The 17,379-nt window shown below is 38.8% G+C and overlaps 1 protein-coding gene across 2 annotated transcripts; it reads right to left on the bottom strand.

Moving 5' to 3' along the window:
* Positions 1–8,844: 8,844 nt before the first annotated feature.
* Positions 8,845–16,978, bottom strand: CLEC12B (C-type lectin domain family 12 member B; the record flags this gene model as incomplete). 2 transcript variants are annotated; one of them, XM_080811793.1, is made up of 6 exons in its annotated part: positions 8,845–8,908; positions 11,477–11,592; positions 11,764–11,918; positions 12,423–12,641; positions 14,719–14,817; positions 16,888–16,978. In XM_080811793.1, the coding sequence occupies 6 exons, from the start codon at positions 16,976–16,978 to the stop codon at positions 8,845–8,847; spliced, it is 744 nt and encodes a 247-aa protein (XP_080667919.1). The 2 variants fall into 2 exon arrangements, with proteins under 2 accessions (XP_080667919.1, XP_080667918.1); XM_080811792.1 differs by having other exon boundaries at positions 8,845–8,995.
* Positions 16,979–17,379: the final 401 nt, after the last annotated feature.

A 17,379-nucleotide genomic window follows, 5' to 3' on the forward strand; every position in this document is an offset into this window, starting at 1 on the left:
GCTTCAGGAGGAACATTCCCCACTGGGTAGGTGAGGACATGGACTAGGGATGCCCCTCATCCCTCAAGAGCCCTCTCCTGTAACCCAGTCTCTCCTGATCGTTGTCCTATTCCAGGTCTCTGGCTACACTGAAGGACATTGCACAGTAGGTATAGGGAGCACTGGTACTCCATCAGTAGGCCTTGTGTAGCAGTGGGTATCCAGATCTGCACAACTAGAGCCCATCCACAACCACCAGCATAGCCTCCAGGGTAGAGGCAGCCCATACCCTGACTGTCATTTGCAGGAAGCAGCTGCAAATCGGTAATAATCTGTCACCATCGGGACTTGCCACCTGATGGGATCATGTGCTCCTCTAGCAAGCAGGGCTCTGTGGTGTTCCTTACTGGAGAATCCCCCAGCCCGCCCCAATCTCTACTCTGGCAGGCATCCAGCATCTCTGGCTCTGCCTTCAGAAGTGTGTGCCCATTTATGTAGCATAGGGCTTAGAATAAAGCAGATGCCTTGTTCTCCGAAGATCTTGCCTCTCCTGCTTCTCCTGACCCTTGCTCTGTTCAAGGTCCCTGGAGAAAGAAGAGGAGGAGGAAGAGTGGAGGCACAGAGAGATAGAGAAATAAGGCCTTACTAAAAGTGACATACTTTAAAGGGACACAAACTTCTTGGGAACTTCCAGCCTCACAAAATTTGCTTTAGGTGACAAAAACAAAAACAAAACAAACAAACAACCTTACATACATAATTTTAGGGAGAAGCTAAGTACGCACGTACTATTTTCAACTGTGTGTGTGTATGCGTGTGTGTATGTGTGTGTGTGTGTGTGTGAGTGAGTGTGTGAATGGTAATTTTGAGCCAGTTGCATCATATGTATTATATAGACAAAATTTGTCTTGTTTGGGTCACATGTCTACCCCTCAAACCAACCATGTTTTACCAAAACATAAAGTTCAGATCTGGATCCGTGGTCATCTCTGTTGCTATGAGGGAAGGGATTCAGGGTGCCTGGAGAATAGAGAAATAGAGAACCTCAAAGACAAGAGGACATAATTTCCAAGAAAAAATAGCAAGGAGGAACTCAAACCTAGATGCTGAGAGGATATAATCAATACTTCTCTGTTATATTGTTTCTCTATTCAAACACAAACTAAGCAAAAAAAAAAAAAAAAAAAAAAAGGAAAAATAATGCAGCAAAACACATTTATATGTAAAATTTAAGTATTTGTTTAAGGTTGAGGTAAAATCAATATTTAAACAGAATTCTGAGGAACAGATGTCAGTCAAAATTTGTCTACAGTTTTTCTACATTAAAAAGAATTTTTAGGGGCACCTGGGTGGCCCAATGGGTTAAGCCTCTGCCTTTGGCTCAGGTTATGATCTCAGGGTCCTGGGATCTAGCCCTGCATCGGGTTCTCTGCTCAGCAGAGAGGCTGCTTCCCCCCCGCTCTGCCTGCTTCTCTGCCTACTTGTGAACTCTCTCTATCAAATAAGTAAATAAAATCTTTAAAAAAAAAAGATTTTTAAAAAATTTCTTTTATTTCTAAAAAAAAATCTTATTTTAACATAACTTTCTGTTATTGCTACAGTTGTTGCAGGGTTCCTGGGTTCTTGTCTCACAGAGGTGTAGAACAAATCTCAGGGACATAAAAGGGTGAAGTGAAGTGAAAGTTTATTAAGCGAAGGTGAGAACAGAAAGGAAAGAGAAAAGCTCTCTAGAAGGATAGGGACCCTGAATAGGTTACCACTGAGTGTTGCTGGTAGTCTTTTATTGAAAACTGACTAGAAAGGTCGTGGCCTTGAAATTCTTGTGCCCTCTTGGTTTGAGCAAGGACTATTCATGACATCCTTAATGGCTTACTTCTTCTCCGAGGTTTGGTCATTTTCTGTGATTACAACATAGCTGCACCCCCAAAAATAATAAAAATAAAAATAAAATACTCCCTAACATCCTAGGCCAGGTGTTCCCTTATCTCTGGTTTTGTACACCTCAGCATTTCTCCACATCTGGGATTTGTGTAAGCCTGTTCAGGGGAGTCAGAGTCTCCTATCTCCCCTCCTATCTCTCCCTGCCCAGACCCTTAACCCTTTCCTTACTCACAGTTATTTCTTAGAAATGAACAAAATAAAACTTTGTGACATTTGCAAATGATTAACCAAGTTTGTAGATTGAGTTCACGAATTAAAATATTTTTAAATTGTTTTTCTGAATTAAAATCGTAAAATATCATGGAAGAATTGAGTCAAAAATATGAGCCTATGTTTTCAAAGGAGTTATTGGCCCCCTTTGAAATTACCTACATTTTTTTGTATTTATGGAGAATTATCTGATTTAGTGAGGGTAGGTTATTTTGATTATTCCACTATAAAGTACTTGATTAAATGATGAAGCCAATTGCTTAGAGAAAAAATCAAACTTGAAATATTATTCCTCTAATAAAAACAAGTATAAAAGACTAGAGAATCTAGGAAATAGACCAGAAACTCATGACTTGTCATCATTACCAAATAAACCTAATAAGAATTTAGAAGTTCTTTCTATCATAGCAATATAAATTGCCTTTGCTCAGTACTATGCAAGTTCGAGGGCGGAGATTAAGAGCAGTCCATAGTGTCTACAAGTTTTTCTCCTGGCTCTTAGTCTAACAGTCCACAGGTGGCTGTTTTTGCTATAACCTTGATTTATGCTTTCTCTGATTATGAGGTAATTCATTGAAAGTGGAGCAAACATCCAGAATATCAAACCACAAAACTTTCCAATTCCTTAGTTTGTGCACACCTGCTAGTCTCACTGGTAGTCTACTGCCTCCTACTGGTGAAGCCTAGAAGCCTCATCTGGTCTTTCATGATTTATATTTCTCCACCTAAAAACCTAGCACCAGCCCGGGGAATGAATAATCACAGAGGCTCTGGATGGAAAACCGCCAAGACAACTGCCTCCCCGAGCTAGAAAAAGAACACATTCTTCCCAGGTGTGGCTTTTTAAAAATAGATGTTTGGCTTCCCAGAAACTACTTGTTTTGGCCCTTAAAATAGAGATTTACCTTGTCAGCTTGCTGCTCTATTAAGGGAGACTTTCCCATTCCAGGACCTGTGGAGAGACACTGGGAGATTATGTTCAGCTCTGCTGCGGACTGTTCTACTACCCAACTTTGTGCCAAAACTGGGACATTAAACTTAATCTTCCCATCCTCTCTCAGAATATGTCCTGTGGTTTTTTACAGATGGCCTTTTCCTCAGGTATTTGAATTTTTAAGTTGTTTATTATTATTATTATTATTATTATATCACAATTGGTTTCATAGTCATATAAATAATTTTTTAGGAATTTTAAAAAAGTGTTGGCAGTCCCAACAGATCTGGGAAGCATGAACATTAGCTACAGACCATATTTTATTATTCATACAGATTTGATTTATACCCATAAATGAAGTTACATTTGCATATTCAAATAGAAAATGCATCCCAACATGAAGAACTAATGAGAACATGAAGAAAACACAGAGCAGCTTTTAGGTGAATACACCCAAAGCTACATTATCAATTCTTCTTCAGTATTTCCACATACAGAACTCACCAGATACCTCTAATATTATACCTATGACAGTGTCTATGAACACACACCACTCTCACCTCTAACGGTGAACCTGAATGTTGAGAAAATAATTTCTCTATCTCCATGTTACAGACAGAGACTAGAGGAAAATCCCCTAGAGAAATACCAAGTTCTTCCGGTCCTCAATATAGTAAAAAATATCCTTTCATGTCAAATTTTCTCTTGAGTCTTTGGGTAATATCAAAACAAGTATTAATTTAGGGGTGGCCATTTTATTTAGCCCTATTGCTTCAAGATCATTAGGCTCCAGGACTATGAAAACTGGAAGAAGATCATAGGTTATTTACACAGAATAAAGTTAGAAATGATCTGCTGGGCCATTGAAAATGGCTTAATGTGTGAACCAGTGTGCATCAACCCCAGTGTGTTCTTTTAACCCTCGTCTTTGTAGACTATTGAAAATCATGCCAAGATATATTTTTGAGAGTACTCAGGGAAAATGTACTTTATTACATTTATATTTTATATATCTTGAAAGAGAGAGAAAAAAACATGTTATTACTTCAAGTTACTCGAGCAGCAAGCTAACATGCCTGGGGAATGAAGCATTACATTTGCTTTGGAATCACCTTGCTAAATATGACTCCCTCTGCAGCCCTCTGCTTCACAATGAATTCTCAGTTTTAAAAGTGAGTTGTGTCCTCTTCCTGTCCAATTTTACTACCATCATACCTGCCCTGAGGAAAACAGCATTACTAACATGTCCTTCACGTCTTTCTCCACATATAAGCGAACGTATACAAGCATGCTTACACATAAACTGCTCAGCACGAGGCCTCGATTATACATACCATCGACCCTAGCTTCAGATAACAGTTGCTATGTTCGCTGTCTCAATGCCATGGAATCCTCCCCAAGGGAACTAGCTCACTTCCTCCTTTAGTATACGGTGGAGGGTTGGTTATTTTACCAACACAGTAGCCCCACACCAACATAACAGTCACCAGAATGATCTCACTCCAGTGGTTTCCAAACTTAGCTGAAAATTATAAACATAAAAGTAGCTTAAGTTTTTTTTCAATAACCTAACCACACTGTTGATCAATTCAATCAGTCTTCAGAGGTGGGGTAATCACAGGCATTAGCATTTCTTCAACACTCCTCAGTATAATTTCAGTGTACAGCTGATTAGAAAACTATTTCCACAAAGCCAGATGGGTCAGATTGCAAAGCACCTGTCTACCATGACCACCTCCTTATTAAGGAGTTGTTGGACAAGGATAGATAAATGAAATAGCTGAGATTTGTAATGACTTTTGTCACAATTTTGACCTTCCCTGACCTATCTGGCCTACACTTGAGCAAACTAATTTTGCTGACGTTGCAGAAAGAGCCATTCACTGAGATGATGGATGTGTTGACTAAACTTATTGTAGACATCATTTCACAATACATACACACATCAAAACATCGTGTTTTACACCTTAAACGTATACAATGTTATATGTCAATCATAATTCAATGAAGCTGGGAAAAAATAAAATAAAAGTAAATAAATAAATAATTTTAAAGGCAGAAAAGAAAGAGCCTCCGATTTGAGGATGATTTCACCACCTTTGCCTCTGAATATACTTGCTTAAGGAATCTAGCATTGAGGTCATTTATCCAAACGTTGTCAAATACCCAGGTGGAGTTAAGAATCGTCAGCGGAATTTGTGAAACTTGCAGTTTTTGTGGTCCTGCCCTCCAGTCATTGAGTCCACAGATCTGACATGTGGCCCTGGAATCTGTCCTTTTAAGGGGGACTATCTGTATAAATCTTACATGAAAGCTGTGATCACTAAGACAGCATGGTACTGGCATAAAAACAGACACATGGACCAGTGGAACAGAGTAGAGAGCCCAGATATGGACCCTCAACTCTATGGTAAAATAATCTTCGACAAAACAGGAAAAAATATCCAGTGGAAAAAAGACAGTCTCTTCAATAAATGGTGCTGGGAAAACTAGACAGCTATATGTAGAAGAATGAAACTCGACCATTCTCTTACACCGTACACAAAGATAAACTCGAAATGGATAAAACACCTCAAGGTGAGACAGGAATCCATCAGAATCCTCGAGGAGAACATAGGCAGTAACCTCTTTGATATCACGCACAGCAACTTCTTTCAAGATATGTCTCCAAAGGCGAAGGAAACGAAAGCGAAAATGAACTTTTGGTACTTCATCAAAATCAAAAGCTTCTGCACAGCAAAAGAAACAGTCAACAAAACAAAGAGGCAACCCACGGAATGGGAGAAGATATTTGCAAATGACAGTACAAACAAAAGGTTGATATCCAGGATCTATAAAGAACTCCTCAAACTCAACACACGCAAAACAGACAATCATATTAAAAAATGGGCAGAAGATATGAACAGACACTTCTCCAATGAAGACATACAAATGGCTACCAGACACATGAAAAAATGTTCATCATCACTAGCCATCAGGGAGATTCAAATCAAAACCACATTGTGATATCACCTTACTCCAGTTAGAATGGCCAAAATTAGCAAGACAGGAAACAACATGTGTTGGAGAGGATGTGGAGAAAGGGGACCCCTCTTACACTGTTGGTGGGAATGCAAACTGGTGCAGCCACTTTGGAGAACAGTGTGGAGATTCTTCAAGAAATTAAAAATAGTGCTTCCCTATGACCCTGCAATTGCACTGCTGGGTATTTACCCCAAAGATACAGATGGAGTGAAAAGAAGGGCCATCTGTACCCCAATGTTTATAGCAGCAATGGCCATGGTCGCCAAACTGTGGAAAGAACCAAGATGCCCTTCGACGGATGAATGGATAAGGAAGATGTGGTCCGTGTACACTATGGAGTATTATGTCTCCATCAGAAAGGACGAATACCCAACTTTTGTAGCAACATGGACAGGACTGAAAGAGATTATGCTGAGTGAAATAAGTCAAACAGAGAGAGTCAAGTATCATATAGTTTCACTTATTTGTAGAGCATAACAAATAATATAGAGGACAAGGGTAGATGGAGAGGAGAAGGGAGTTGAGGGAAATTGGAAGGGGAGGTGAACCATGAGAGACTATGGACTCTGAAAAACAACCTGAGGGTTTTGAAGGGGCGGGGGGTGGGAGGTTGGGGGAACCAGGTGGTGGGTAATAGGGAGGGCACAGATTGCATGGAGCACTGGGTGTGGTGAAAAAACAATGAATACTGTTATGCTGAAAATAAATAAAAAAATTAATTAAAAAAAAGAAAGTAAAAAAAAAATCTTACATGAAGACAAGTTTGGAAACCACATAAGTCTTCAATGAGGGAAGGATAGTTATCCAAAATAAATACAAAACATGGCCTTTCCCCAGGAATTTTGACAGTACATTTGTGCGTGTGTGTGTGTGTGTGTGTGTGTGTGTGATATGTCCCAGGAATTTTGTGTAAGAGGGAGAGAAAGAGAGAGAAATTCCTGTCACATGACATGTCTTATAAGCCAAGGTACCAGAAAGCAATAAGGGATAATTTATTCAGGCAAAGAGGTTGGTGAATTCTCAAGAAGACCTTTGGGTTCACTCCTCCACTGTAAAGGCTGCCAGGGATGATATTGGGATGGCAAGAAAGCAGGGAGACGTCTATAAGCAACAGGATCTGATCCAATTCCAGAGCCACTCTGAGGTCAGGAACAGAAATGTTCTCTTTATTGAGTGTTGAAGTCAGAGTGTGCATGAGAGAAGAATGAAGAGATGCAAGATACCAGGGGTGGTGGTGGGGGGTCATGTGACCTCTTTATAGCAACAAAATAACCAACAAAGATATTTTAGTTACTAAGAGCAGATCTTTCTATGGTTAGAAATAGAGGAATAAAAGAAGAAATTACCTTTCCCATGGGAATAAGGAAAAACCCAAATGTGTGGGAGTGAGGGGCAGAGTTGTTGACCTTTAACGAATAGTTTCATCTTTGTGAGAAAGACAGTGGCAGTAAGCTACTAAAGAAATGAAAGACTAAAGTTTCTTTTTAAATCTGTGTGTATGTAACTTATATTTCAGTCCTGTATGATAATTAGTAAAGCCTGTTCACTTGAACTATGATGAAATAATTATCTATGTTTTAAAATTTGTGTTTATATACATTTTGCTTATAGTTATCACCAAATTTTCACGTTAGACTTTAATTCCTTTGTTCTAGACTTTCTGTCAGTGCATATATAAATTGTCCATTAGCTCACAATTTTAAATCTTCAGAATGTAACAGGCTACTAGATGTCCGTATGGTGATGTTCTTTTAAAGAACTCTCAAAATATTCTGAAATGCACCTAGCTCAGAACTCAGATCCCAGTAAATTCTAGATCTCTGATTTAGATGAAATCAGTATTGCAGGTTGGTTTACTATTTTCTTTAGCCTATACATAGCTATGCAATTATATGAGGAGCAAGTGAATACTATCTCCTTCACTGTTATTCTTAAACCAGCAATTTTGTCCCAGAAAAACTCCCAAGCTCTAGATTTACGAGGTTTGGCATCTAAAGTGCAGAGACACTGACCAACTACGTTAAAGGTAAGTTCTTGAAAGTAAAATATAATGGCTCTACTCTCGTAAAGTAATTTTTTAGAATTTCTCTAAAGGAAATAACATTTATGGAAAGATTATAATCTCCCATTAATAATATCCAGATTACCAAACAATAACCTCAAAATGACTTAGTCTAAATAAATGAGAATGCAAATATTAAGTGATATGTTACTTCACCTATATTACAAAGCTAGTATACGGGGGCAAACAAACCATTTGCTAAGATACTAGGACATTTCCCAATCACTTGGCACAGTGAGCTATGCTAGAGCTGCTGCTCTAGCCACCAGGATCCCTACCCCGGAAGCCCCCAGACCACTGTCACAGCAGGGTCTCCCAAATGTTATTCCAGAGCTGCGGCTTGTGTCAGTTCTGCCTGTTAAACATTTACATATCCCCCCTTTGCCCTTGTGCATATGTAATAACAAAGCAGGAAAAGAATCTTATTCGAGAGAGGGAATTCAGTGAAATGATGCTGAGATAGACTAATAGGGCCGGAGAAGGGCTATAACCCAGGGTCCCCAGCAATAACCAAAACATCAGAGCAGAAGGCATCAGATGATAAGTGGAGAATGTTCTGTGAAGTTTATTTGCCTGAGAGTTTAAATACACAGTCATTTTTTTCATGTTTTTGGCTCTAGTGGGTAGCTTTCTCTTTCTTCACATGAATTTAACCCCAAGTCCCTTACATCTCGGTGAATTTGGAAGAAGTGTATTAATCCAAGTCTTCAATCTTCACTAATGCAGACATCTTCTCACAAATCCAGGAAATTTCAGCACTGCAGCGGGAAATATAAATATTTCCTTTTTGAAAATAGGCACATCCTTTGGATCCATTGATCTGGGCATACTCTTTAGTGCTGAATCTGAAAATTAATCCACTTAAAATTAATTACAAATTTCATATTTCAAATTCGCTCACAACTCAATGTTCTCAGTTACCAGTTATCTGAACTTTGAGAGACTTCTGTTTTCATAGCATATCAAAGTTCTTAAAGCTGGCAAATCTGAGTATTTCATTTCAAGTTAATCATAATCCCAGGTAGAATTATTTAAGAAGGATACTTAAATCTGGGTTGAGAATTCGTCTCCTCTCCATACCATGGTAAGAAGTACCCAGTACAGATTATATCAGAAGTACCAGAATTTCTTTGCTTTGTAACTTTATGAAGAAAAACAGACAAATAAAATCATATTCTGGGTAAAAAGTTATAACATTTCATTATGAACAAATATAATTCTGTGTATACATAATTTTATGTGGATGGTCAAGAGAGAGTAAGAGGGACTCAGACAGAATATGAACGATGATGTAGATGGGACTCTGATATCGGTCCCTAGTTCCTCTGCTAAGGAATTGTTGATAACTCTTCAATAATATCATTACAGAGGTGCCTGGGTGGCTCCCACCACCTCTTGATTTCTGCTCAGGTCAAGATCTCAGAGTGGTGGAATCAAGCCCTGCCTTGGGCTCGGGCTCAGCGGGGAGTCTCTCTCTCCTGTCTCTCTGCCCCTTCCCATGCTTGCCGTGTGCTTTCTTGCTCTCAAATAAATAAATAAATAAATATCTTTTTTTTTTTTTTTAATGTACAATATTATGCTCGTCCGACCTAAATCTCCTATGTGCCTTTTTACTCAAATGATCTGTGCTACACTGCAGTATCCTTGCTTTGGTGTTGGGCTTACTAAACCCTCCCCTTGGCAAATGCCCTTGCTGAGAGCAGCCTTACTCAGTAGGGAAGGTAATTCTGAAGCTCAGTTCCACCTGAGTGTGACAGTCACAGCCTCAGAGCGTCCTTGTCCACAGACTCCAAGCCTCACCACAGGGGGCCCCCTCCTCCATATTTTCACTAGGAGTGAGTGGAGGGATCCCGGGATGATGACAACTCCTTTGGGAGAGGGGACCCATCTTCTTAAAGTCCAAAGGGGAAACAGCTGCATTTACAGGGTATGCTGGCCCTGTTCTGTAGAGGCTCGGTCTAGCAGCAACACCCCAGGTAAGTTGGTAATCATCTCATGCCGAGTATCGCTCCGTTAAAAAGAAGTAACTGTCGTTTTTGTTTGGGTGTTTATTACTTTGCAAATGCTTGTCACCATGATTATTTGAGTGAAACCAGGATCGATGACTTAATATGACCAGTAGTGGACATCAGAGAGTGAGAAATTGGCATGAGTAGAAAAAACCATGATAGCATTGTGGGAAACGGGTGAAGATAAAATATATCCAGGGAGAAAAGTATAGACATATCATTGTCTAAACTGGGAGTCATAGCTGAAACCCAGTAACCTTGATGGAAATGAGTGATTATAATTCAGCTTAAGGAAACATTGACAGTATGCATTAAGGAGTAAGTGAAGGAATAAGTAAGGAGTAAGTGAATAGGTGAATAATTTAATGTGAAGGGAAGTGGAGGAAAAATCTATCACACCCAGGAAGGTACCAGTGATCTTATATTTCATGTAATACACAAATATCATATATCATTTTAATATAGTTGGGATAATATAGTTGGGAACACAGCTGTGTTCCTCAAAATATTTGTTCTGTAGCTGCTAAGAGAATTTTATAAGACTATGTGCTCCTTTCTGTATTTTTAATATAACACCTATTTTAACACCTTTAAATAGTTGTAAAAACTGTAATTTTCAAAGTATCATATATTCTCTACATATTTTAAATATTTCTCCAAAACCTTGAAGTGGCAGACTTAGCTCATTTTAAGACATGTAAAACATTTGCCATGAAATCTAATTGGTCAATCTCTATCACAAAACCAAACTAATCTATCAATTCAGACTTACTTGCTGTTAGAAAATGGCTGACAATTATTGAATTTAAATAAATGAGTTAATGTATGTTCTTATGATAAACGCCACCCTCGGGATTTTAAATGTTGGAGCCAGGGGAGCTGAGAGGCCAAGCTCATGGTCACAGAAGCACTCAGTCCTGACTTTGGCACTCAGGAGGTAGTGACCTTGGGCAAGTTATCTAATCTCTCTATGATAATTGTTTCATCCATAAAATAGGAATATAACAGTGCTTTTATCACAGAGCTAATATTTACATACTACTTTGAACAAAGTAAGTGTAAATATTATTTGTTAAATCAAAAAAATAAATTTAAACTGACAGATAAACTTCAGTGTCTTGCCATGAGTTTGTCATATATTCGAAATTAGGTACTCCGGCTTTCATTATTTCTTACTGAAGCTTTCTTTTCTGTTGTACTCTTTTTTTGTATCTAGATTTATAATTCTTACTATTAGCATTGATTTTCTTAGCATTCCATTTTTCAGTATTCTTAGCTTATTTTTTCTCCCCCCACCCCCAACAGTTAGAGACTTACAAGGATGGAGAAGGACCAGAGCCATCCTCCCACACCCAGCTCCTTCCAGATGGGTCCCATGACAAGCCCAACCAGAAGAAAGAGAACGTGGGTAATGGCTGTGACTTCAGAAAATCCTAAGAAGAAGAACGGGGACAATGTCATGTGAGAACCACATTCCAGAGTGCAGAAGTAAGATGTTAATTCTCATTCAATATCCACTAAATTCCTACTATACGAGTCACACATTCCACTTGTTTTGCTTTCTGTGATATGAACTCTAACCAGGGAAGGAGAGTCAACCAGACCTTTTCCTCCAAGCTATCTATCTTCACCAAGGTGGAGTTCCTATCCATGCAGTTTTTCCTACTGTTAGTCCAGGTCCTCTCCTCATTTGTTGCAAAATAATAGCAGCTGTTTTGGTACCATTGCCACATCTTAGGACAAGGATTACACTTGTGGTCTGAAAAAGAAATTACACCCATTATTACAAATAATTAATGCTGGGGGGACTGGGGAAGATTTTAGAAACTAAATAATTGAACTTGACAACAGCATCTGAGACCCAGCGTTCTGGAATCATACCACTTTAGGAGCCTGTGGAAATGAAGTCACTCCCAATTACGGGTTGGAGCAACAGGGATTGAAATTCTCACTTCAGGGCTCAGTTTCCTGGCCTTAGAATTACAAGCTCTACTTTTAACGTCTTAAAACATCAAAATCACCTAAAAATAGTTCACAATATAAGAAGCTGAAGTACCCAGGTTGGTATCATTCCCAGACGCTTCCCAAATTCATCTCTCTGTTTTCAAAAATATTAAATATATTGATATCTTCCCTTGTCTTCTATAAATTTAGTGTGATATCAATAGAGGTCACTGGAGAACACACCTTTCTCATGCTATGAGATGGTGCATGTGATCAATGCCAACAGATTGGACCTGACTGTCCAGTAGGTCCCAATTACCTGAAGTGTGAATGATTAGCTCCTGGCAGAGTTTGATAGCCATTTGTCCCTGTCTCTTCAAAAGACTGGAGATCTGTGATTTGAGGAACTCCTCCTGGGTGGGAATGTTCCTGTAGCTGTTCAGCTGCTCGGATAAGTTATCCTGCTGTTGGTGGATGATTTTTTGAAGTTGACTTAATTTCTCTGAATCTGAGTTAATTTCATTAGATGTCTGCAAAACTCCAAGACATAAAAGGAGCTAAGTTCATATATCCTCCCATTCTCATCATTGCCATCGATAATTCTTAACACAGAACTATTTCTCACGTTACTTAATATTTTTCAGTAGCTCCCAATAATAGAGGTATCATGGAAAAAACACACCAGATGCCTTTCTATTCCAAATTGTTCGGAGCTCATCCTCACAATTTTGTTGAGATTTTAAATATGATTATACTTGTATTAAAATAATGAATTAATAATTATATATCTTTGACATTTAATCTAAGGCAGTGCCAGGTATTTTGCCATTCATTTAGTGGAATATTTTTCTTTTTCCTGTTTGGAGTTGGTTCATGTAATTGTTGTTTTAACAGGAACAGAATCCTTTAAAGCAATGCGTACCTCAAGGTATGGTATACAAATCACTTTTATCAGAATCACCCACATATTTGGTTTTGTTTTAAATGCAGATTTTAATGCCATACTAGACCATTTCTGGTTCTGGATCCATAAAATCTGCCTTAAAAAAAATATTTTATTCATTTATTGGAGAGAGAGAGAGAGAGAGCTCAAGCAGGATAGAGGCAGAGGGAGAGGGACAGATAGAATCTCAAGCAGACTCCACACTGAACATGGAGTTGGATGTGAGGTTTGATCTCATGACCCTGAGATCATGACCTGAGCCAAAATCAAGAGTCAGAAGCTTAACTGACTGAGCCACCCAGGCATCCCCAAATCTACCTTTTTAATTAACAGTTCAGGTGATTCATGGTCACGATAAATTAAGAGTCATTGCACTAAAAACACTGCACTTCAGGAAAAAAAAAAAAACTTTACTTCTATGGTGAACCAATGAATATGTATCATTGCATCTTCATTTTTTTTTAAGATTGTACTTATTTATTTTGAGAGAGAGAGAGAGAGAGAGAAAGCATGAGTGGGGGAGGGGCAGAGGGAGAAGCAGACTCCCCACTGAGCAGGGAGTCTGATGATGGGGGGCTCAATCTTGGGAACCTGGGATCCTGACCTGAGTCAAAGGTGGAGGCTTAACTAGCTGAGCCACCCAGGTACCCTTCATCTTCATTTCAAAAATATACATCATTATAGAAGATCAACTGCTAATCCTCATAATGATCAGCTATTGAATATTTGTAACTGCTGCTAGAACCCTGTATTTCTTTCCAAAAGAGCAAGCTACATCATTACACCCTATTTATGTGTCCAAATCGGTATGTCTAAATTCTAAGTATCTATGAAGTCCTACATATGTAAAAATAAATGAAAGTAGCAGGGAAGATGCTAGTGTCATTCACAGAATAAACTTTCTTGACAGCAAATCCCCCCAAAAGGGAATACTGTGCCATTCACTACTGTGTCCATCATATAGTTAACAATATCCTACAGAGTACGGATTCTCGAGATATTCTTCCATTTATTGTTAGTTCAGGACTCCCTACCCTGTTCAACACTGATGGCTCAATGATAGGTCAGAACCAAAAGAATATTCTTTTTTAGCTATTGTGCTTGGGAACCAAGCTTGGGAGAGGAACAGAACCAAGCTTGGGAGAGGAGCTTGAACCACCTCCATTGTTACATGGAGGTGGTTCAACTTTCTGCTTAGAGGGTAATATATCTCTAGCAACTATTCCTCCTTGTTTGTATCTCTTTTTCCATTACAGCAGGCAAGCTATTTCTACACTAGAATGGTCTTGAGTGAGTGGGTTAAGTCAGTCTTGTACTAAGTCTTCAGAGTGAATGAAACGGCATGTTCTTCCTTGAGTCCAACTCCCTTGGCTCCCATTTCTTACCACTGGGATAATAAATGGATGTGTGTCTATGTGGAAAAGAAACTCCTTATTCTAACCAATAATGAGAAATGTAAAAGTAGTCTTCATAATCCAGTCTAGTTTATCAAGAGAAAACAATGGATTCAGGGCAAAATTCTCATAATAATAAAGTCTGTCCTTTGCTTGTTTATGTTAGAGACTTGGAGAATGAAGGAGCTATGATTACATAATACAATCAAACCAGAATTTACATAGTTTATAAATGTATTTCCTAATCACTTTTCTTGGGTTTGATGAAATATACTTACACATAATCCCCAAGGTTACCAGCCCAATCAGCAGCATCAGACAAAGAGTTAGCAGACTGAGGGCAGCCTGACGCCAGGTGGGGGAAGGAGCTGGGTACCCTGAAAAAAGCCAACAGAGGAATTATGGTTACAAATGAATTTTTTATTTCTCTCTTATTCCTTTAATGCTCCACTAGAAAATACCTAAAATGATGTTCTGTAAGGGCCCCACCATCAGTTCTCTTCCACTTCTCTTCCCCACTGTTCTCCTTTCCTTTAAGAGTGTCTCCTAGGGACACCTGGGTGGCTCAGTGGGTTAAGCCTCTGCCTTCGGCTCAGGTCATGATCCCAGGCTCCTGGGATCGAGCCCCGCATCGAGCCCCGCATCGATGCTTGGCAGGAAATCTGCTAGAGCAGGGAGCCCACTTCTCCCTTTCCCCCTGCCCCTCCTCCCTGCTCATGGTCTAGCTCTCTCCTTCTCTCTCAAATGAATAAATAATCTTTAAAAAATTTTTTTATTGGGGTGCCTGGGTGGCTCAGTGGGCTAAAGCCTCTGCCTTCGGCTCAGGTCGTGATCCCAGGGTCCTGGGATCGAGCCCCGCATCGGGCTCTTTGCTCAGGAGGGAGCCTGCTTCCCTCTCTCTCTGCCTGCCTCTCTGCCTACTTGTGATCTGTCTGTCAAATAAATAAATAAAATCTTTAAAAAAAAAGAAGAGTGTCTCCTAATTTCCAGGTTTTTGTTTTACATCATCACACACCCTTCTTTAAGTTTACTAAATGCACGTATGAGACCTTGTGGAAACGACTTCTCTGGATAATCCTGACAATAGGAGAGACATCAAGTTTTTGAGATGACAAACCACCACAAGGCAAATGTTATAGTGCATTTTATTCTTATCTATTATCCAGGCTGTTTATCACCTCATAGATAACGAATGAGTATGGAATGAAAGACAAAACAAATGTGCACTCTAACCTACAGTGTTTCTTTTTTTTAATGTTCTTTTTTAAAATTTTATTTTATTTTTTCAGTGTTTCAGTAACCTACAATATTTCTTAATTCAGAATCTAACGGCAGCTAGCCCAGTATCTCAGACAAATGGATTGCAAATTTCCAGGTATGCTATCATACACATCACACCCACGACTCCTTTTCTCTCAAGGATTACAGCTATAATTTAAACAAACAAATAAATATGTATAACCACTATTATTAGACCCACGACAAGCCTATTCCCATTCTCTTTGTATATCACCCAAACCACACACACACGTGCATGCACACACACACACACACACGTGCATGCACACACACACACACACACACACACAAGGTAAAAATAAATTTAAGAGAAGAAGAAAATAGTTCCCATATTTTAGACGATTTAGGGTAACAATCTGAACTATCAACAGATTCTTGAAAATAAGGGATACAGTCTGATATACTAAACTGAATTCCTGACCACAGAGATTAATATTTCTTCCAACAGGGGATAAGGGAATGAGCTAAAGACTAGCACTGAGTTTGGGCTTTTACCAGTTGTGGGAACATGGTTAAATCATTTAATTTTCTTCAGACTCAGTTTTACCAATATTATTCCATTTACTTCACAAATACTTTGATAAAAATATGATATAATGCATATACAGTACTATATGGATATTGTTATTGATCCAACACTATTAATTATACTAGGAATTTCCACTCCCCCCCAAAATTTTAAACTACTTAAAAAACAGAAACTCTCTCTTGTCTTATTTCTGACTCTCTTGTCCTCCCATTTCTCTCTTCAATTGTTTATGCCTTTGAAAAGAAAAATTTCCTTGACTTTCTCTATTTTAGTGACCTCCAATCTGGCTACTAAAAAAATATTTGCCTGACATCTCTCACAAAGTATAAATATAAGGACTTAATTTGTAAAAAGAATTCTTTTAGTCCCCAAGTTCAATTTCTCTCATGTCAAATGTTTCACTATAACACAAATACATAGTGATATCACACAATTTAAAGAGATCTTGGAAGCCACATGTTTTCTGGCCAAAACTGGGAACACTCATTCTACTAGTGTATTTCACAACTCTGTCTCCATTTTGGAGATTCCACAACACACCTCTCTTTCGCATCAGAATCAAAGCATTTATCACCTGTGCATTTCCCAAGGTCACATCGTGCTGTCCCTGATTTCCTACCTCTTTTCCTTAGGTTATTTCTATCGCGGTTATTTCTCTCTCCAACAGAATCCTGAAATGTGAGTGTCGCGTAAGTCACTTCTTCAGACATTGTAGAAGAAAGCACTACTATAAATCATGTAATTAATGTTACAGTATCTTAAGGCCCAGGAACAAGATGTTCTTCTCAAGGCTGGGAGCTTTTATAAACACACTCAACTGACCCAAGACACACCCCACAGCCCCTCTGTAAAGACAAAATGATAGTCAGGTTTTTTTGTTTGTTTGTTTGTTTTTGTCTTGTTCTGTTTTTGCAGAAAAAGCAAGATAAGTCAAATAATTCTTTTTAGAAATCAGAATATCATAGATCTCAATCTGTCTGCTCTTTGCAGCATTGTTTCTTGTGAAGTGAAAGGGATACTTGGGAGCAGAGCGGAAATGGTGGTTTCTGGGGGAAATCCCCATGATCTCCAGGGTAGAGGCTGTTCTGAATTATTCAATAACGGCTCAGCT

Source organism: Martes martes, assembly GCF_963455335.1.
Source record: "Martes martes genome assembly, chromosome: 8".
NCBI lineage: Eukaryota > Metazoa > Chordata > Mammalia > Carnivora > Mustelidae > Martes > Martes martes.